The sequence below is a fragment of the Mesoplodon densirostris genome, chromosome 18 (assembly GCF_025265405.1).
Source record: "Mesoplodon densirostris isolate mMesDen1 chromosome 18, mMesDen1 primary haplotype, whole genome shotgun sequence".
NCBI lineage: Eukaryota > Metazoa > Chordata > Mammalia > Artiodactyla > Ziphiidae > Mesoplodon > Mesoplodon densirostris.
The window spans coordinates 36618691-36640469 of NC_082678.1; the positions used below are offsets into that span (position 1 = coordinate 36618691).

Below are 21779 nucleotides of genomic sequence, written 5' to 3' on the forward strand. Positions count from 1 at the left end.
CTTTCTCCTCCAGCCCCTTCCCTTTCACTAGTGCTACTGAATTTAGGTAAAGTATCCAAGTCTCTCCTTGTGCAGCCCCCTCTCTGGCCTCTATCCACTTAACGCTCTTTGCCAGAAAGTCTACACTGCGTCTTCATTTTCCTTTTCTCCCCATTGCAAACTGGCCTCTATTTCCCCACTGTTCCATTTAACCTACTCTTCCAAAAGTTGCCAGTGACCCACCACCCCCCACCCCGCCCCCAATCTCCAGAGAACTTGCCCTCACCTGGCCGCCTTCCCCCACCTCCCTCCTGGGAACTCTCCGCACCTGCCAGTCCTCCCTGGTTCCTCTTCTGGTAGTTGTGCTGCTTCTTCTCTTCCCCTACTTCTTTGTTTGTTGGGGACCATCCTGTCCTGGAAGCACCCTACACACGGCCCCGTCTGCATCAGTCAGCGAGCCCTGCTGCCTTAATTGCCCACATTTCTTAAAATCACTTTTTTTCTGTTTCCTGCTACTACACTCTTGCAGCTTGGCCTTCATCCCTCCTGCCAGCCGCAAGGCCTCCCCTCCTCCCGCCCTGACTGCATCCTGCCCTCCCCCATCCTGCAGCTAGAGTCGCGCCCCTCCCGGCTTCTGACCTCCGGGCATCTCAGCCCCCTGCCTGTGGTGCCCACTGCTTTCTGTTAGCTGCATGCGGGGTCCAGGTGTGTCTGCCTAGACAGAGCTGGGTGACCTGCACAAAACTGTCCCTGAGGACTCCCAGGCAGCCAGAGCCCCCACCTCCAGGCTGTGCTGGTCTGTCTCTGCCTGCTTTCTTGTGATTGGCCAGCTCCTATTAACTTTTGCTGAGCCTGGTACCAGCAGAGATGCGGCCCCAACAGACGTCTCAGAAATGCGTAACTTCGGAGACCTGAGCAGCCAGCTGGCTCTCACCCAGGCGTCCCCTGAATGTATGTTTTTCTTCTCAGCTCTGCACCTTTATGTTTTCCTACCTGTAACATGGTGAGGGTTTAAAGCATGATGGTTGTGTATGCCTGTAGAATCCCACGGTGCCTGTTTTTTCATTTATTTCACCAAAACTATTTTGAAACCTATCTTGGGAGGGGAATTCAGATTTTTTTTTTTTTTTTTTTTGCGGTATGCGGGCCTCACTGTTGTGGCCTCCCCCGTTGCGGAGCACAGGCTCCGGACGCGCAGGCTCCGGACGCGCAGGCTCAGCGGCCATGGCTCACGGGCCCAGCCGCTCCGCGGCATATGGGATCCTCCCAGACCGGGGCACGAACCCGTATCCCCTGCATCGGCAGGCGGACTCTCAACCACTTGCGCCACCAGGGAGGCCCGAATTCAGATTTTATATGTGTTTTTTGGTGATTCTTTCCCTCTTTCTGTTTTTCCCCTAAAGCACTCAATGATAAGAGGGTAACGGAAGAGTTCCTAGTTTTTGAAGTAAAAATAAAATAGGAATACACCCAGCAAGGACCTACTGTACAGCACAGGGGACTATACTCAATATCCTGTGATAAACCATAATGGAAAAGAATCTAAAAAAGAATAGATACATATACACATATATAAAACGGAATCACTTCGCTGTACATCTGAAACCAACACAACATTGTAAATCAACTATATTTCAATAAAAACAAAGATTTGGTGTGTGACTAACATGAAAAAAATTAATAATACAGTAAATACAAACCTAAAATTATACAGACAAGCTTGAAAAGGGCATGTGGGAAGGTAGCTATGTTCCAAAGTCAGGCATTTGTGTGGATAAGGTCTTAGATAAGGGGGTCTGTGCCTGTCTTCTCGGGCAGTGGGTGGCCAGACTTTTGCTTTTAATCAGCTGTTAAATTGTAACAAATTGCTAGGGAGACAATAGGCTCATTTCAAGAAGACTCTATTTATGAAAGCCAGGCCCAGTTAGAAATTTTTTTACCTTGTGAAAAAACTCAGGATATAGTATGAGAGGGTTTACAAAAGTGTTTGGTTTTAAAAGAAAAGAACATTTCTATACACCCACCTTGTTCCACAGAGCATTTGAGTTGGTTTATAAAAATACTTTCAAGGCAGATAGAGTCGGGTCCAAGACACATGGATGGAAGAAGACGCAAGGTGGGGTGGTGGTGACGGCATCTGAGGGGCTGCAGATCTGCTCCGAACTCCCCACCCATATGGTTCCCCCAAGTGTTCCTGAGCCATCTCTCAGGGAAGAGCAGCTTTTCTTGATGCTGAGTCATAGGGAGTTTCTCTTGTAGAGTTTCATAAAGTGGACACCCTGATGTGGAAGCCCTTGTCCTGGATAACATGCTCTGAGATACAGTAGCAGTTCCTGTGCATCTTTTATCACACTGGCTGCTGGGAGGGGAAAGTGTGACATCAGGTCTGGGTTGGCAAAAGCTTGTTGACTTTAACCAAAGCCGTCTCTGAATAGTTACTTGACCCAGATGGACTTGAAGTTGTAGAGGAAGAATGATACCAAAGTGCATTCATTTACCCAAAAAAGCCTCACGTGTGACATTGTTTTTCAGTACAAAACTCTTGAGAAATTGGCATGCTTCATCTTTATCTCTTCCTGGAAAGCCGAGGTGTTCTGGGGCTTTTGCCCTGACGCTGTCCTGGGTGGACTCAGCAGAGAGCATCTTGGGGTGGATGCCCCTTCCTGCTCTGAGGGTGGCCTGTCACTGACTCCTGGGGGCTCAGCCGAGAAGGTCATCCTGAGGCTGCCATCACTGCTAGATGTGAGCCCAGGATGCAAACGAGGGTCTTCAGCTCCCCCCACCCAGCTCCGCTGGGCTCTGACCCTTACCTGCAGGTCACTGCTTGGGCCCTTGGTTGTCGGGGGCACTGGGTGGGGTCTGGGCGAGAGGCTGACACAAAAGTGGTGCCGTTCCTCACTGGAGGACCAGAGCCTGGGGCCAGGCTGCCCAGCTTCAGGTCGCCATCTGAGTGATGTAAGCTTGCTGTGATTCAGATGACCCATAAGATGGGAGTAGTGATCGTAGCATTGTGTGTGTGAAGGGTTTGGGACGACCCTGCACGTAGCACGTGCTCAGTCTGGGTTTGCTGCTGTTATCATTCAATGTACACCGTAGATCAGGGGTATCACCTTCAGGTGTTAACTGCAACATTACTTTTATTAAATACAGAAGTTGTTAACGCACTGTGGGTTTAGGAAAAACTAGGTTGTTGGCTCCCCTGGTTGATGCAGGTGACTGTGATCCTGTAGTCAGACTGTACGTTCTGTGCGACAGTGGACAAGGACAGGTGTGGACACCATGGGATCTGAGACACAGACCACCAGCTGCTCCCGCCTGGTCCCGGATGCGTGCCACACCTGCTCTGCTGTTCCTTGCAGGTTGTGAATGTTGCCGGGGTTTCCGTTGGAACTGGCTTGGCCTCCGCTTGTGACACGCTCATGTCTCAGGTGAGGACCACCCTGCCCCACAGACCTTGCTTTGTCAATGATCTTTCGTTGTAGAACCAATCTAGGGGACTGAGGACAGGCTGTGGTTTTGCGGCCTTTTGTTTGTCGGATACCCCGCTGCTGATGGCTGTAAATGGAGTGGAGCTGGCTTTACTAACCCTGTCCTCTGGTCCATCTACTCAGGGCTGTTCTCCTTTTTCTGTCCTGTCTGATCCCTCCCACCCTAAAACCATCCTCCTTCATCCACTGCCCCTCTGTCTCTCCTCTCCTTCAAACCAAGCTGCTTGAAGCTGTCCCTTGTGGTCCCTGTCTGGACACCGCCCTGGACTCGGCACCCATCACTGATAACGTTCCTGTGCATCCCCCCCCCACCCCCCACCCCCGTCCTGGTCCTCAAGCAGCGCAGCCACCGCCGCTCTCCACCACTCCCTGGTTACCACGGTTGCAGATCCTGCAATGGTCCAGCCACCTCTCCGGTGGCTCCTTCTCAGTCTGTGGTGTCTGTTCTTCTTCCTGCCCCTTGGAGCCCCCTGCCCTCACCTACCTCCCGCTGTGGTACATCCTCCCCCGGCTGCTGTCTCCCCCGCCTCCAGCGGTGGTGAAGACTCACGTCGCCATCTCCTGCCTGACATCTCTTCCCAGAGGGCCAGGCTCCATCCTGTCCTCAGACCCAGCTCATCCAGGATTAAGCTCGCCTGTGTTCCCCTGTAGAGTTCCCTCTCTCAGGAGTACACCACCCGCTCGCTACTCAAGCCAGAAGCCGTCTGCTTCCTCCCCCATCTCCACACGTTAGCAGAACTGTTGATTGCTCTTGACTTTGACTCGTGGTGTTTCTTGACTCTGCTTGTTTCTCTTCATCCTTACTGCCTGTCCTGGGATTGGGAGCGCTGGGCTGGTGTACAGGCATCACCAGCGCAGAGACAGATGCCAGTCAAGGCCTTTTACTCCTGGCTCTGTCTCTTATCTCACCCACCTGATCTATAACCATAGTGGTTTTCCTTCTAGACTCTGAGCTCCTTAGGGAGAAAGGCTGTGTCCCTTTCAGTCTCTGAAGCCCTATGGTTCAGCATTGTGCTTGCTATATAGCAGGTACCTTGGAAATTTGTTGAATGGGTGAGGAGGCAGAGATGGGTGGATGGGTGGATGGATGAGTGGCTGTATGATGAATGAGTGTGTAGATGAATGAATGGGTTGGATGTATGATGGATGGATGGATGGATGGATGGATGAATGGGTGGGTGGGTATATGATGCATGAGTGGATGAATGAGTGGGTGGGTGGGTGGGTGGGTGGTCAGATGGATGAATGAATGGCTGGGGCGGGGTGGTATATGATGGATGAGTCCTACCTTTAAACCCAAAGCCTGGGAGAGTGAGGACAGGGTTACATGCCAAGGAAGGAACAGTGCTGAGCGAATGTAGTATCTCCTGAGCTGTTGCCCTCGGCTCCCATCAGGTAATGCATGAGGGTTTCCTGAGATCGTTTTTCCAGGCTAAGCTGAACACAGCTCTGAAGGACTTAATGTAGTTAGCCAAAGCTAACTCTGGATTGGCGTGATATAGGATATGAAATTTTATTTCAAAAGAGTTTTTTGGGTCCCTTTTTTTTTTTGCACCATTTCAACATTTCAGTCATTTTTATTCATATATATATACTTTTTAACAAAAAGGCTGTATCTTAATTTGTTTCCCCACTTATCAATATATAATGGACATCTTTCTGTATTATTAAATGTACTTCCATAGTGGCACATTGTTTCCCAAATTTTAAATAGCTTTTTAAAAAGATTATAAAGGCCAAACACATATAAAAATTTTAGGTTATCTAGAAAAGTATTTTAAAAAGTGGAAAAAAGCACTAAAATTTACCCCCACCCACCCCCCAGTTACCTCTATTAACTTTTTGGTGAATATCCTGCAAATATTTCAATCTGTGTACATTTATGCACCCACACAATTCTAGCATTTACATATGGTTTTTTTTTTCCCTCCCCTTCAACAGTGTTTGGAGAATGTTCTGTTTCAATGAAGTTGGTGTATACTTTCCCATTTAATATTTGCATAACATTCTGTAATATGTCACTGGTATTTCCATTCTTTCGTTACTGAGTGTTTAATTTAGTCCCATTGTCTCTTTTAATGTGTGTTGAGGTTGGTCGCTTTTGGTTGAAGAAAGAGACAGTCATTCCGTTACTTGCAGAGAGAGGAGGCCTGGGCCGGGGCACTGGGGAGCGGCCTGTCCACCTCCCCGCTCTCTGTGCCCTGGCCTCTCACCTGCCCCTCTGCAGCTCGTGGGGCTCCTCTGCTTGGAGCTGTCCAGTGACCCCTCCCCTCCCCACTCTGTTCCAGCCCTGCAGCGCCCTCAGGCTGCTCCCTCTCATCCTCTTGCCATCAGCCCCTGGGTGAGGCCCCCCATCACCAGGTCAAGAGCTGTGCTCACCACCTCCCCAAGACTCCATCCTCTTCCCCTTCCCGGATTGATTTTTTTCCTATGAGAGCAGGGAATTTGCTCCCTGCTGAGTTAGTTCCCAGGCCTCACGGCTGTCTGGCACGTAGTAGGTGTTCTAGAAGTATCTGCTGAATGAATCCAGAAGGCTCCAACATGCACCCAGTTCTTCTCACACCTTTTAAGCTCAGCTCTTTCCTGCCTGGTTCCCTGGAGCAGGGGACCAGTCATCCTGGGCAACCAGCTCAGCGGCTGGGGTGGGAGCAGATAGCTGGAAGCACCCAGCAGGGCACTTGCGGTGGGGCTCTGGTGGCGGGGCAGGCGGCCCAGGCGCTGCATTCTCCATCACTGTATTTGTGTTCCCAAGTCCTTGGAGCCAAGAACCTAAAACGTGTGGGGATCGTCCTTCAGAGAAGCATCCTCATCCTGATGCTGTGCTGCTTCCCGTGCCGGGCCCTCTTCCTCAACATCGAGAGCCTCCTCCTGTTCCTGAAGCAAGACCCCGAGGTCTCCAGGTCAGCTGGATCTCTAGCATCACAAGCCCAGGGTCACAGTCAGTGGCTGGCTGGTTATCTTGCCTGTGTTGGCATTTTCGGTCAGTCACCTGGACTTGAACCCTGTGGAAGGTGGAAGCTGTGACTCTGGCCTGTGGGACCCTGGGCTGGTGGGGACCCCCTGATGCGGATGCACGGGGACCCTGCCCTCCGGGAGACATGGCCCCGCCTGCCCTTCACGGAGTTTCTCCGTTTGGCGTTCTGCACACGCACAGAGTGTCTTTCCCCAGCGCGTAGAAGAGGGCAACGTGGCCGCCTCACGTTTGTTTTTAGAGTCGGGATTTTTAACCCTCAGTTCTAGGAGGCCCCCCAGTGATGTTGGGGATGCCGGATGCAGGGAGAGAGACTGTCCTTTCTGGAGATGCAGGCTGTCCTTTCTGGAGACGGTTGGTCGTGCTTCCTTGTGAGGTATAGCTGCAGTCCTGGCTCTTCCAAGAGGCTTCCGAATTTTGCCCAACTCTCAGTTCATTTGGCTGTGTTCCTTCCAGCTTTTCTGCCTAGGATGACCTGAAAAACGTCAAGTCCAGCGCCCCTGAGTAAGCAGACATTTAGCAGGCCTGACGTGATGTCGACTTACGTTGCAAAGAAACAGTCACTTATGGGGCTTCCCTGGTGGCACAGTGGTTGAGAGTCCGCCTGATGATGCAGGGGACACGAGTTCGTGCCCCGGTCCGGGAAGATCCCACATGCCGCGGAGCGGCTGGGCCCCATGAGCCATGGCCGCTGAGCCTGCGCGTCTGGAGCCTGTGCTCCACAATGGGAGAGGCCACAGCAGTGAGAGGCCCGCGTACTGCAAAAAAAAAAAAAAAGAAAAAAAGAAACAGTCACTTACAAGTGTTATTAACTTTCTCCCATATAAATTATCTTTAGTTTTAGTTTTAATTTTTAGAAAATACTCTGTGGATTCAGCTTGAAGACAGCATGACCAGCAATTGTTTTAATATTAACTGGAGGCTCTTCTGTTGTCTGTTTTAGGATAGCCCAGATCTATGTGATGATTTTAATCCCTTCTCTTCCGGTAAGTGTCAAGAACATCCTTGCGTTTTGGTACACGAAGCAGCTCATGAACACGGGCCTCCCCCCCTTTTGTTTGTTTATTTTATCAAAGTGCTATTCATGCGAAAGTTGAAAATTTCTTGGACCTGTCGTCCCCACCCCACTGATCCTCAGGGCTTGTGCCACTTTGATGTCCAAGAGCTTAAATTAAATATAAACACTGATAAGGGGAAGACATTTCCTTCCTTATTCTAGAGTTACTTTTTTTAAAATTAATTTTTATTGGAGTATAGTTGCTTTACAATGTTGTATTAGTTTCTACTGTATAGCGAAGCAAATCAGCCATATGTATACATATGTCCCCTCTTGTTTGGATTTCCTTCCCGTTTAGCTCACCAAAAAGCACTGAGTTGAGTAGAGTTCCCTGAGCTATACAGTAGGTTCTCATTAATTATCTATTTCATACACTATTTTATATCAACAGTGTATATATGACAATCCCAACTTCCCAGTTCATCCCACCCTGTCCTCCACTTTCCCCTCTTGGTGTCCATACGTTTGTTCTCTACGTCTGTGTCTCTATTTCTGTTTTGCAAATAAGATCATCTGTACCATTTTTCTAGATTCCACATATATGCATTAATATATGGTATTTGTTTTTCTCTTTCTGACTGACTTCACTCTGCATGACGGTCTCTAGGTTAGGGTTACTTTTGATTCCAAATTAATCAGGATGCTTCCTGGGCTCCGCCTGGATTTGGGGAAGGACTGCCAGCTGTCACCCTCGGAGCCATTCAGATGTCAAGGCAGCGAGTGGTGGTTTCTCCTGAGCTGGTTAGAATTCGCTTTTGTCCTCACGGAGTCCGCTCTGGGAAGATCCAAATAGTTAGCATTTGATTATCCTAGCATTTGGTTAGTGTGGGTCCGAGTCTCTGAATTTGAGGTCACATAACAAGATTAAATATCTTACTAAAAACCAGAATCGACGTAAACTGTGGGAATGAGACTTTTTTTTAATCAACGAGAGCTGTTTTTCTATTTTATCTTACAGGCCACATTCCTGTTCCAGCTGCAGGCAAAATATTTACAAAATCAGGTACGGATTTTTTTTTAAAATTTATTTATTTTTGGCTGTGTTGGGTCTTCGTTTCTGTGCGAGGGCTTTCTCTAGTTGCAGCAAGTGGGGGCCACTCTTCATCGCGGTGCGTGGGCCTCTCACTATCGCGGCCTCTCTTTTTGCAGAGCACAGGCTCCAGACGTGCAGGCTCAGTAGCTGTGGCTCATGGGCCCAGTTGCTCCGCGGCATGTGGGATCTTCCCAGACCAGGGTTCGCACCCATGTCCCCTGCATTGGCAGGCAGATTCTCAACCACTGCACCACCAGGGAAGCCCAGGTACAGATTTTTTAATAGTTTTACTCCATAATACTGGAAATGTGTAGTAAATATTTTTTTCCCTAACTAACTCAACGTGGTATTTCTGTTTTATTTATTAACAGTAATTTGTCTGTTTACTCTGTGCCAGATACTGTTCTAAATGCCTTATAAACATATTAACTTAATTCTAATAACAATGTGAGTAGGCTCTATCTTTTCCATTTTTAGATAAGAAAACCAAGGTATGTAGATGATGTGACTTGCCCAAGGTCATATAGATTGTAAGCCAAGGGGCTGGGATTTGAACTCAGCCTGGCTCCAAAGTCTGATCTAAAGTTTTCAATATTTAGAAGTCTATATTTCTGAGGCGGGCTTTTCCCTAGCTTTCCCTAGTTTGGGTTTTAGGCAGACATACCCAACAGCATGCTGAGAGTAATTTCTCGCAATCTTGCAAGAATTATTATTAATAATTAATTAATTATTTTACCCAGCTTCACAGAAGAGGAGAGTTAGGGCTGAAGAGGGTAGGGTCTGAGTTGGCATTCAGAACTAGATTTTTTTCTACAAGCTATCCTGCCTTAAGGATCTGCTTCGAGTATTTCTCTTTCCAACACGACAGCCCAGTGCTGGGCTAGGCCTGAGGGTTACGGTGGAAGGCAGGCTGCAAGGTGGAATGGGCTGGGGGTCCGAGGCTCTGGACCCTGGGCCATCCCAGCTCACACCGCCCCTTCCCCCAGGCTCAGTGAGACTCGGGAGCCAGACCAAACCAAACGTGTGGCTCCTCGAAGTGGGGGCCACCTGGGACCTGTCCCCCACCGGGTTGCACCTTCTCCATCCGGGCCGCACCTGCAGCCCCACCGTCACGCGTCCATCTCGCCCATCCTTAACGCTCCCCTTCCTTGCTCTGCGCCCCGACCCTGACTGTGCTTAGACAGAGGTGCACTCGAGTGAGAACACTGAGGCTCCAGCAGAGGCCTTGTGGCGCTGAGGTCCCCAGGGTAGCGGCTCGGGTCCAGGCTCCAGCCTGAGCACTGTCACCACCTGCATGTCCACAGCCCACGTTCTGGCCCCACGGGACTGGCCAGAGTGCCACGCTGCCAGCCGGGCCGCCACCCACCCACCCCGACCCCCCGGTAAATATCTTAGGGAATTTTCCATAAAAGTAATGGACAGTTTTTTCCGAGGTTCGACCCGAGCTCTGTCTGGGTGGAGTCTTGTGGATGGATGTGCTCCGCCCTAGAGAGATGATGCCCGGCCCGTCACATCCTCTAGGCCACCTGGTTTCTGGCTTTGCACCGGCCTCAGACTGACTCTGGCGCCTTTTTCAGGGGAGGAGGACCCAGTGTCCCACGGCCACCACCGCAGCCATGTGCAGGGCCCCCCGGGGCCTCATGCAGCACGGGGCAGGGTGGGTGCGGGCAGAGTTGAGAGGCGCTCCAGCCCACCGAACTGAGCCTCCAGTGCCTGCGTGTCACCGTTTGTCCACGAAGCCATTGCACTTTGACAGTGGTCAGCCGTTTAAATGCAGGGGGAAAATGCAGAAGTCTTACTTAAAGGAAGTACCGGTGTCACGTGGGCAGCAGATACAAACGAAGTGAGTAAAGTGAGAATAAAGGGATGAGCGTTCGCGGTACCCCTGCTCCGCCGCGGGCATCGCTGGGTACCCTGGATGCGGTGACTTCGTGTGCCCCCAGCCTCAGTCCTGGCGCCCCGCAGGTGGTCTTTCCTTATAGACCTCACGCCGGGACCCGGCTGGCTCTTGGTGTGGTTGTCCCCTCTTTTCTCTCTGTGATGCTGTGGCCTGTGATGCTGTCGTCATGCACAGGCAGTTACCCACTGGGCTGGTCTGGCTCAGGCGGCACCAGTGGGGGAGACGCCCCGTGGTCCCGATCCCTGCTGTTGTTGGTCTTGGGTTACTTCGCGGTCATTTAAAATTGTCGCCTGTTTAACTCTGAACGTTCATTTCATCACCTGTTCCGGAAAACTTCAGTCTTCCTCCTGCATTTGCCCTTCACTCTCACATGACTGCCACGCTCAGAAGTGACATCAGACGTGGGTTTTTTTTCCCCCACACCAAGCAATCCAGGGCACCAGCTGGGTGTCGTACAATTTCACTCTGACACTGTGTACCTGGAGATGGCATCCGATCAGGGCTCAGTCCCACGCACCTGCTCCCCTGACCCCCCCCAGACGCTCACTGCAAGTCCAGGTCGTCACCTGTGCTGACCAGTTGGCTATAAATCAGAGGTTCCCACGACCTCCTCTTGGGTTCGATTAATTCACTAGAACTCCTCACAGAACTCGGGAACACTGTTCTCTCACTGTTCACCGGTTTATTATAAAACGACATGATAAAGGATCCATGTAGGCATCCAGGTGGAAGAGGTGCGTGGGGCAGGGTATGGGGAGGGGCTCGTGCCCGTGTTCACCCGCCTGGAAGCTCCCCGAAGCCCGCGCTGTTGGGACTTTATGGAGGTGTCCTCACAAGGGCGTGCTCGTTCATTAGCTCCATTTCCAGCCCGTCCCCCTTCTCGAGAGTGGGGGTGGGGAGCCTGAAAATCGTGGTGACAGGCCCCCATCCCAGAGCCCATCCTGGGTCGCCTCATTAGAACAGAAGATACTCCTGGTACTCTTATAACTAAGGAATTCATAAGGCTTTCAGGAGCTCTGTGTCGGAGGTGGGGTCAAAGACCAGATATGAGAATAAGAGATGCCCCCGGTGCTCTTAGCACTGAGGGAATGGCAAGGGTTTTAGGAGCTCTGTGCTGGGAACCGGGGGGCAGAGACCCATGTATATGTTTCCTGCTCGCTCTCGCCACCTCACTGATGGGCTGTTGAAAGTGCTCATGTTTCCTGTTTGCTCGGGGCTCTTAGGGCATCATCATGCCTCAAGTGGTTACCGGCATTGCAGCGAACGTCCTCAACGTGGGCACGAATGCCCTCCTGCTGTACGCCCTGGACTTCGGAGTGGTGTGAGTAGTGACCCCTCCATTCCCCATGTAGAGTGCCTGCTGTGTGCCGGCTGGGATGCTGGGGAGGGGGCAGCCCAGTGGGGAATGCCAAGCTGTGCTCATGGGCAGCAGATGCCCTGGAACCTGGGAGGGAGGAACGTTGGGGCTTAGTCTGGGGAGAGCGGGGAGCTGACACCTGCCCGGAGGAGGGTGACCCCAAGCCTGGGCAGACAGGGAGGGGTGACCCCAGCAAAGGCAGGAAGTGGGCAGAGGCCTGTAGGGATTTTCCCGTTGTCCCTGGATTGTAAGGAATGGAGCCAGATTCTGTCTCGAAGAAGCTCGAGCAGGCGGGGGTCACACAGAGTGAGACCTCCCTGGGCGGGTGCCACGTGCTGGTCCCCCCCTCACTTGAGGCCCTCAGAGCCTGCTTCCTGCACGTGGCTGGTGTGATCTCACCAGCACTCGTGGACCGGGCCCCGGCAGTTTTTTTTTTTTTTTTTTTTTTTTTGCTGTACGCGGGCCTCTCACTGCTGTGGCCTCTCCCGTTGCGGAGCACAGGCTCCGGACACACAGGCTCCGCGGCCATGGCTCGCGGGCCCAGCCGCTCCGCGGCATGTGGGATCTTCCGGGATCAGGGCACGAACCCGTGTCCCCTGCATCGGCAGGCGGACTCTCAACCACTGCGCCACCAGGGAAGCCCCCCCCGGCAGTTTTGAGGTGCTTTAGGGCAGTGTGTTCTTTCCTTTTTTCAGCTGTGCTGCACAGCTTGCGGGGTCTTAGTTCCCCAACCGGGGACTGAACCTGGGCCACTGCAGTGAAAGTGCAGAGTCCTAACCACTGGACCACCAGGGAGTTCCCTAGGGCAGTGTGTTTCTTTATAAATGAAAACTGGTTTCGTGGGTCATGACCAGCACTTTGAAAAATTAAATATATTATGAATGAAATAAGATGAAATAGAATAGGAAATAGAACGTGGCCTGGGGGTGTTTTTCATGAGACGTTTGCTTCTATGGCATGTGGGTACTGGATAGTGACGGAAATTTAATTCTTACTGTTGGTTGCAGTAAAAAATATACACAAAAGCATTTAATTGAAGGATTGTGCAGAGTTGGAACACAGACCAATCAATGAAAAAACATTTGTAACACCTTCCAGAAAACCGAAAGAGGCTTTGGCCTTGGAAGTGAAGAGTCAGGGGCCAAGTTTGAGAAGCGGTGACATTGACCCACATAAGCATCTCAGCAGGCTTCTCTGAAGATGAACCTCAGAGACTGTCTTTTAGAAGGTTTTTTTAAACAGATATACAGAGGGCAGTTTGGGAATAGGTGGGTAAGAGGAGAAAAACACAGGGATGGACTAAGAAGTGAAAAAATGTGAGAACTGGTCAGGAGAGTGAAATGAAAAAATAGAAGAGAATGCAGAGTTCCTGGTTCTCTGTGCCAGAACAGGGCACATTCTATTTGTGGGGATAAAATGTCATCCATTGACGATGCTCTCAGGTTATTTCCCAAGACAAAACAAATTTATTATAATCCTGGGAAATAAAACTGCTATGACCTTAGACCAGTTGTTGAACACAGTAGCTGTTTGCCATAGCCTATTTATTTATTTATCATCTATCTTTGCTGCACTGGGTCTTAGTTGCAGCATGCCTGTGGGATCTAGTTCCCCGACCAGGGATCGAACCCAGGCCCCCTGCATTGGGAGCGCGGAGTCTTATGCACTGGACCACCAGGGAAGTCCCTGCCATAGCCTTTGAACTAAGTATGTTTAAGAATTTATTTGATGGTTTATTTAAGGCTATAAGAACAAGGAAGGGTGATAAGTCTTTATGTGCTTTTGCTTTTCTAGTAGCATTGGGTTCTTCCACAAAAATTCAATCTTGATGAAAAGAAAACAAGTCTATTATAAGTGGATCTGGTGTTTAAAAAGAAGATAGTCCAGGAGCTATGGGCTCATCTAATAACTGTGAGAGCGAAAGCTTATTATTTGGGAGGAATGTACTCACGGGTGATGATACCTTTTTCTCCTTCAGAGGATCTGCCTGGGTGAACACCACTTTCCAGTTCTTCTTGTCTGCTCTTCTCTTCCTGTACGTGTGGTGGAAAAAAATCCACGTCAACACCTGGGGAGGTATTGAGGACATTGATTTCTTATGTTATTTATTGTTCAGAAAGATGTGATTCTGGTCTCTAAATTTTTGTTTTCCTCAGACTTACTTTGTTTTTATCTTTTGGGAAATTTAAAAATTCTATAAAATATTTAAGTTACTGAAAATATAAAAGTTACAGGTTCAATGTGAGAATTTTTTTTTTATATATCTACGAAGGCAGCTTTTGTTCATAGAAACCTACTGGCTTGTAAGAATTAATATTAAGTGAGTTAAAATTGCAAATACAAAATCCTAGCTGTTTCTTGCAAATCACTCTGCTCTGTTAAAGTGAAGTTTGATTAATGTCTTATCAAATCACATGAACAGATGGAACTCTTAACAATCAGCACCACTTTCAACTTAGCTAAAGTCCCTTAAGTATCCTAACATCCATTTGTAAATTTAGTAAAATAGATTTTGTGTGTGTGTGTGTGTGTGTGTGTGTGTTATGCAGGCCTCTCACTGTTGTGGCCTCTCCTGTTGCAGAGCACAGGCTCCGGACGCGCAGGCTCAGTGGCCATGGCTCATGGGCCCAGCTGCTCCGCGGCATGTGGGATCCTCCCGGACTGGGGCACGAACCCGTGTCCCCTGCATTGGCAGGTGGACTCTCAACCACTGCACCATCAGGGAAGCCCAATAGATCTGTTTTTGTTTTCTATTTTTTGGATTGTGGTAAAATATAATATATGTAATGTAAAATTTGACCTTGTAACCGTTTTTAAATGTACAATTTAGTGCCCTTAAGTACATTCACAGTGTTATGCAACCATCACCACCGTCCATTTCTAAAACATTTTTTATCTCTCCAAATAGAAACTCTACCCATTAAGCAGTAACTTCCCATTTTCCCTCTGCCCAGCCCTGGGTAACCTCTAATCTACTTTCTGTCCCTTTCTGTTGATCTTGTACCTGACACTTTGCTGAAGTGATCTGTTCTTTCTAGGAGCTTTCTTGTGGATTCTTTGGGTAGGTATAGGATGATGTCATGTGTGAAGAGAGAATTTTACTTGTTCCTTTCCAGTCTTTTTTTTTTTTTTTAAAGGATTCTTTTTTGTGTGTGGTTTTTAAAAAAAATTTATTTATTTTATTTTTGGCTGCGTTGGGTTTTTGTTGCTGCACGTGGGCTTTCTCTAGTTGCAGCTAGCAGGGGCTACTCTTCGTTGCAGTGCGCAGGCTTCTCATCGTGGTGGTTTCTCTTGTTGCAGAGCGTGGGCTCTAGGCACGCAGGCTTCAGTAGTTGCAGCACACGGGCTCGGCAGCTGTGGCTCATGGGCTCTAGAGCGCAGGCTCAGTAGTTGTGGCTCATGGGCTTAGTTGCTCTGCGGCATGTGGGATCTTCCCGGACCAGGGATCAAATCCGTGTCCCCTGCGTTGGCAGGTGGATTCTTAACCACTGTGCCACCAGCCTTTGCCCATTTTTTAATTGTTGTTGCTGTTGAACTGTAGGAATTCTTTCTATACTCTGGATATTATGATATCCAGATATCCTTTTCAGATAGAATATTTACTAGTATCTTCTCCTGTTCTGTGTGTTGCCCTTTCACTCTGTTGATTGTGTCCTTTAACGCCCAGAAATGTTCAATTTCGATGTAGTTCAGTTTATCCAGTTTTACTTTAGCTGCTTGTGAGCACAGTGGAGTTCAGATCTAATCATACTGCCACGTGTACGCCCAGTGTTCCGCTCTTCCCTATAGTATCCGTCCATCGTATTTTACTTTTCTAGCTCCCTAGTGATTGTATCCTTGATGCCCCCATCATCCCACAAGCACACCGGCCACAGGGATACCTATGTGGTTTCTTATGGGACTCTGCACAAGTTTCTCTGCTGTGTATAACGGGAGTGAAACGTGTGGGTCATAGGGCATATACAGACTTCTTCAGTTTCACTACATTTTGTCAGCTCTGTTCCCACCATCTCAAACTCTGGGCTTGTTGACCTCTTTAAAATATATTGTTTTTCCAGTGAACACTGGTTCCTCCCAGTCTCTGAGCTTTTGGTGGAGGCACGCGTGTGAGATAGAATTGTTGGTATCAGACTGTGGAAAAGTAAATGCTGCGTTCTTCCCTGTCCTCCAGGTTGGACCAGGGACTGTTTCCAGGAGTGGGACTCCTTCATCCAGCTGGCCATCCCCAGCAGGTTTATGGTGTGCATTGAGTGGTGGACCTTTGAAGTCGGAACCTTCCTTGCAGGTTGGTCAGCAGTTCAGTAGAAACCTGTCAACAGCCTGGTTAATCATGTCTACAGAGCTTTTCAGGAGACCCAAGTTTGCTTCTCCTTCCTCTTGGTTTCATCAGGCCCTCATGGAAGATTTCAGTACAGGTTTCACTGCTCATCGAACCATAAGCACACTATTCAAGTTGGGTGAGGCTTTGTGCTACCCCACTGCCTTTCATTTTGTAGCTTTGAAAGGGACGTTTGCTAAGGTCATGGAGCGACCTGCCAAGGTCACAGAGCAGGAGAACAAAGCCTGAGTCCAGGTCTCAGGACTCTGGCCGTCCTGTGGTTCAGCTGACTTTTGCTAGGCATTGTGCCAAGATCCTAGGGCATTTACAGAGTGACTGATCTTGTTCTGTTTTAGCCTTGCTCTGTTTCTTTCCGACCTAGAACAATTTTGGTCACGGGCGTTCACCTTAGCCATCCACTGCTAGTGAAGGAATAGAGAAAACAGCAGAGACAGAGGGTAATAATATTTGATCTGAAAGTTTCTGTGGACACTGGAATGCGTTAATCGTCCCATCGCTTCTCATGGAGTTCCACTGCTCTCTGTCCTTCCCTCCACACTGTGGTCCCCCGTCTCCCTGAAGGATGACCTGCACCCCCGGGCACCGCATGGTTTTCTACTTAAGCCCTGTGTTTTGTTGCCTGGTGAAGTGGGGGCTTCTGGAATGAGCCTGTATCCCATCTTAGCTGCTGAAGTTATTGGATGCTTCCTGAATGGGGTTCTCCTTGGCACAGATAGTGAATTCTGCCATTGGATTATGCTTCTGGGGGCAATCTTGGCTTCTCTTTTTTTTTTTTTTTTTTGCGGTACGTGGGCCTCTCACTGTTATGGCCTCTCCTGTTGCAGAGCACAGGCTCCAGACGCGCAGGCTCAGCAGCCATGGCTCACGGGCCCAGCCGCTCCGTGGCATGTGGGATCTTCCCGGACCGGGGCACGAACCCGTGTCCCCTGCATTGGCAGGCGGACTCTCAACCACTGCGCCACCAGGGAAGCCCTTGGCTTCTCTTAAATTACATTAGGTTCTAGTTTCATAAGGAAAATGTTCACTTTACTCCACTTTTTGAACATTTCAGGATTGATGAGCATGACAGAGCTTGGAGCCCAGGCCGTCATTTATGTACTGGCTTCTGCAGCCTACATGGTAAGGCGATGCCGTGCTGTCCACGCGGAGAGTTAGATGGTACGAGGGGGGAGTGCAGCTGAAGCAAGTGTGGATTTTGGAGCCAGACACACCGCTGGGTGTGGGTCCTGGCCGTGCTGCTTCCCAGCTGTGTGATGCTGGGCTCATTATGTAACCTTTCTGAGCTTTACTTTCCTCATATACACAGTGGGAAAAAATACCTACCTACTTGGCAGGTGAAAATTAAGACAAAGCTTATACAAAATACTTAGCAAAATGCCTGGCATGTCTATTGGAAATAATGGAGTTTACTGCAAATAACTTGGTCCCTGTCTCTCGTGGCTGGTGGGCTGGCGTGGAGATAAGCGAGCAAACAGATGAATAAGAGCACGATATAGACATATAATATGCACCATAGGGCTTCCCTGGTGGCGCAGTGGTTGAGAGTCCGCCTGCCGATGCAGGGGACACGGGTTCGTGCCCCGGTCCGGGAAGATCCCACATGCCGCGGAGCGGCTGGGCCTGTGAGCCATGGCCGCTGAGCCTGCGCGTCCGGAGCCTGTGCTCTGCAATGGGAGAGGCCACAACAGTGAGAGGCCTGCATACCGCAAAAAAAAAATAAAAAAACACCATAAAAGAAGCAAACAACAAAAATAAGTCTAAGATGTATGAAAACAGAGACAGACACCTTTTTAGATAGGTGTTGAGGAATGGTCTTCCTGAGTTGCTGTGTAAGCGGAGATGTGAAGGGTGAGAAGGTGCCAGCCCGGGAAGCCCACAGTCAGTGCTGACCACACAGGCCCTGAGATGCAGGGATGCAGGAGAGCCCTTGCATGTTCAGGGACCTGATACGAGCCCGGTTGAGGGCTTAGCGAGGAGAGAAGCTTCTTGCCGCTGTGTAGAAGCTGGCTTGGAGGACAGGTGTGGGATGGGAGGTGGGAAGGAGGCTGTTGGAATCGTCGAGGGGAGCAAGTGGAAGGCGGCTGGTGGTGGAGGAGGGGCAGAGAGGCTGAGTTAGTGATGCCGTCGGGCAGAGCGGAAGTGATAGAACTAGGGTTTGGATGTGGGAGGCTCGGCAACGCACGGGAAGAATCACAAATACCTCCACGGTTTGGGGCTGGAACGACTGTGTGGCGTCATGCCTTTTACCTTCTGAGGCTTTCTGAATATTCCAGTTCTGCACATATAGGCCCTTTGTTCCTTGTTTTTGAAAAACAGATGCCATCTGGGCAGTAGGATGAGGGGCCATTTTTGTTTCTGTTTACATATGTTTCTTTAGTCTTAAAAATGAAAGAAGGACTTAGTGGGGATTGATGTGGTCGTGTAGGAGTGAGCCGGGAGGGTGTCTAAGGGCAAACCCCAAGACACAGAAGTCAGCATCAGAAGGAGACCCCCACCAAGAGCCAGGCCCAGGCAGGTGTGGAAGGGGGGCGACCCCGAGAACAGGTCGTGGAAGAAGCCGGGTAGAGGGTGGGAAGGGTCCCTTGGATTTAGGGTCATCGGAGACATTTTGGAGTGAGGAAGAGCAGGAGCCAGCTGTGGGCACTGACCTTCTTGGGGTGAGGAAGCAGAGGCTGCTGGGAGTCAGTTCTGTGTAGAGGATTGGCTGTTGAGGGGGGAAAGATTCCATCAAGGCACGATTTGGTTTTGCTTCTGTTTTTATTTTTTTAAATTAATTAATTTATCTTTGGCTGCATTGGGTCTTCGTTTTGGTGTGTGGGCTTCTCGTTGCAGTGGCTTGTCTTGTTGTGGAGCATGGGCTCTAGGTGCACTGGCTTCAGTAGTTGTGGTGCATGGGCTTAGTTGCTCCATGGCATGTGGGATCTTCCCGGACCAGGGCTCGAACCCATGTCCCTGCATTGGCAGGCAGATTCTTAACCACTGTACCACCAGGGAAGTCCTTGCTTCTGTTTTTAAATGGTGGCCCTGGAGTTTGTTTGGTTTTTGTTTGTTTGTTTGTTTGTTTGTTTGCGATATGCGGGCCTCTCACTGTTGTGGCCTCTCCCGTTGCGGAGCACAGGCTCCGGACGCACGGGCTCAGCGGCCATGGCTCATGGGCCTAGCCGCTCTGCGGCATGTGGGATCTTCCCGGACCGGGGCACGAACCCGTGTCCCCTGCATCGGCAGGCGGACTCTCAACCACTGCGCCACCAGGGAAGCCCTGTTTGTTTGTTTTTAATATTTTTATTTATTTATTTATTTGGCTGTGTTGGGTCTTAATTGCAGCATGTGGGCTCTTCATTGCGGCACGCGGGCTTCTCTCTAGTTGTGGTGTGCAGGCTCTAGAGCATGTGGGCTCAGTAGTTGCAGCACACGGGCTATCTAGTTGTGGCATGCGGGCTCCAGAGCATGTGGGCTCTGTAGTTGCGGCAAGCAGGCTTAGTTGTCCTGCACCATTTGGGATCTTAGTTCCCAACCAGGGATCAAACCCAAGTCCCCTGCATTGGAAGGTGGATTCCTAACCACTGGACCACCAAGGAAGTCCCGTGGAGCTTGTTTATAGGTGTGCAGTAAACCGAAGCTATCTGCCAATTCTACCTTATTGTCAGATCTTCTGTTTTTCTACCTGTTCTATCACAGGCTTCATTTTTTTATTAATTTTTGTTTTTAATTGTGGTAAAATACACATAACATAAAGTCTACCATCTTAACTACCATTTTAACTGCCCAATTCAGTAGTGTTAAGCATATTTTGATTGTTGTACAACCAATCTCCAGAACTTCCTCCTGCAAAACTGAAACTCTGCCCATTGAATAATTTCTGTTCCTCCTGCCCTCAGCCTCTGGCAATCACCATTATAGTTTCTGTTTCTTGTCCCAGGCTTCCCTTTGTTAGAGACTGTGAAGCAATAAGTGTTCATTATTTTTATGGAAAAAATACAAGTCCCCTTAGTGGGGAACTTAAAATAAAAATGATAAAATACAGAGAAATAATCCACCAAGAGCAAGAGTTTACAGATACAGTAAACAGGAAAGTTAGAGTTTGGAGTCTGAGATGATGGTATAATAATCAGAGAATAGAAAAGTCGTATGTTCAAAATCATTCAACATAAAAGAAGAAATTGAAACCCAAAGAACAATATTTGGAAAAGAACCAAGTAGGATTTTAAAAAATTGAAAATATAGCCACAGAAATTTAATACTTCATAGATTACTTAAAACTGAAAAATCAAATAATGAACTTGAAGATAGATCTGTGGAAATTCCCATAATAAAACAAAGGCATATAAATAGATGGACTTAGGTATGCAGACCAATGAAATAGAATAGAGAGCCCAGAAGTAAACCCTCACATGTATTGTCAAGTGATTTTTGACAAAAACAAACGTTCCTGGGAAAACTGGATATCCACATGCAAAAGAATGAAGTTGGACCTTACCTAACACCATGTGCAAAGATCAACTCAAAGTGGATCTAAGACTTAAAACGATAAAACTCTTAGAAGTATATACATAAGGCAAAAGCTTCACAACATTGGATTTGGCAATGACTTCTTGGATATGACAGCAAAGGCACAGGCAACAAAAGAAAAAATAGACAATTGGACTTTATAAAAATTTTATAATTTTGTGCATCAAAAGACAGTATCAACAGAGTAAAAAGGCAACCCACAGAATGGGAGAGAATATTTGCAAATCACCTATGTGATAAAGATTACTAATCAGAATATATAGACAACTCTTAAAACTCAGTAACAAAAACCAAAACATCCTGATGTTAAAATGAGCAAAGGACTTGAATAGATATTATCTCCAAGGAAGATATACAAATGGCCAATAAGCACGTGAAAAGATGCTCAGTATCACTGATCATTAGGAAATGCAAATCAAAACTACATTGAGACACCTCTTCACACCCATTAGAATGGCTACTCTTGAGAAAGAAAAAAGAAAAGAAACAGAAAATAAGTGTTGGCGAGGGTGTAGAAATATTGGAGTGTTGCAGTGTTGGTTGGAATGTAAAATGATGCAGCTGCCATGGGAAAATAGAAAAATGGTAGTTCCTAAAAAATTAAAAATAGAATCACCATATGACCCAGCAATTCCACTTTTGGATGTATACCCAAAAGAGTTGAAAGGAGTATCTCAAAGAGATATTTCCAGTCATGTTCACAGCAGACTTATTCACAAGAGCCAAAAGGTGGAAGCAACCTCAATGTCCTTCCACAGATGAATGGTTAAACAAAATGTGATACATACATACAATGGGGTTATCATTATTTTTAAAAAAGGAAGGAGATTCTGACACATGGAACAGTGTGGATGAACCTTGAGGACATTATGCTAAATGAAATAAGCCAGACACAAAAAGACAAATACTGTACAAGTCCACTCATATGTGGTACTTAGACTAGTCAAAATAATACAGACAGAGTAGAAGGGTGGTTGCCAGGGTCTGGGGGAGGGGGGAGTGAGGATTTATTGTTTAATGGGCACAGGGTTTCAGCTTTAGGAGATGAAAGGAGTTCTGGAGATGATGGTGGTGATGGTTGCACAGCATTACGAACGTATTTAATACCATTGAAGTGTGTACTTTAAAATGTTATAACGGTTAAAA

At 48.5% G+C, this 21779-nt stretch overlaps 1 protein-coding gene across 1 annotated transcript in view; it reads left to right on the forward strand.

The window, feature by feature from the left end:
* The window catches only part of LOC132479221 (multidrug and toxin extrusion protein 2-like), a 46232-nt gene that overhangs the window by 4759 nt on the left and 19694 nt on the right, over positions 1-21779 (forward strand). The window contains exons 4-12 of the mRNA XM_060082784.1: positions 3339-3407; positions 4993-5002; positions 6229-6367; positions 7382-7424; positions 8454-8498; positions 11652-11749; positions 13764-13861; positions 15957-16070; positions 17176-17243. Coding sequence (XP_059938767.1) covers positions 3339-3407; positions 4993-5002; positions 6229-6367; positions 7382-7424; positions 8454-8498; positions 11652-11749; positions 13764-13861; positions 15957-16070; positions 17176-17243 — 684 coding nt within the window. The remainder of the gene's footprint in view (positions 1-3338; positions 3408-4992; positions 5003-6228; positions 6368-7381; positions 7425-8453; positions 8499-11651; positions 11750-13763; positions 13862-15956; positions 16071-17175; positions 17244-21779) is intronic.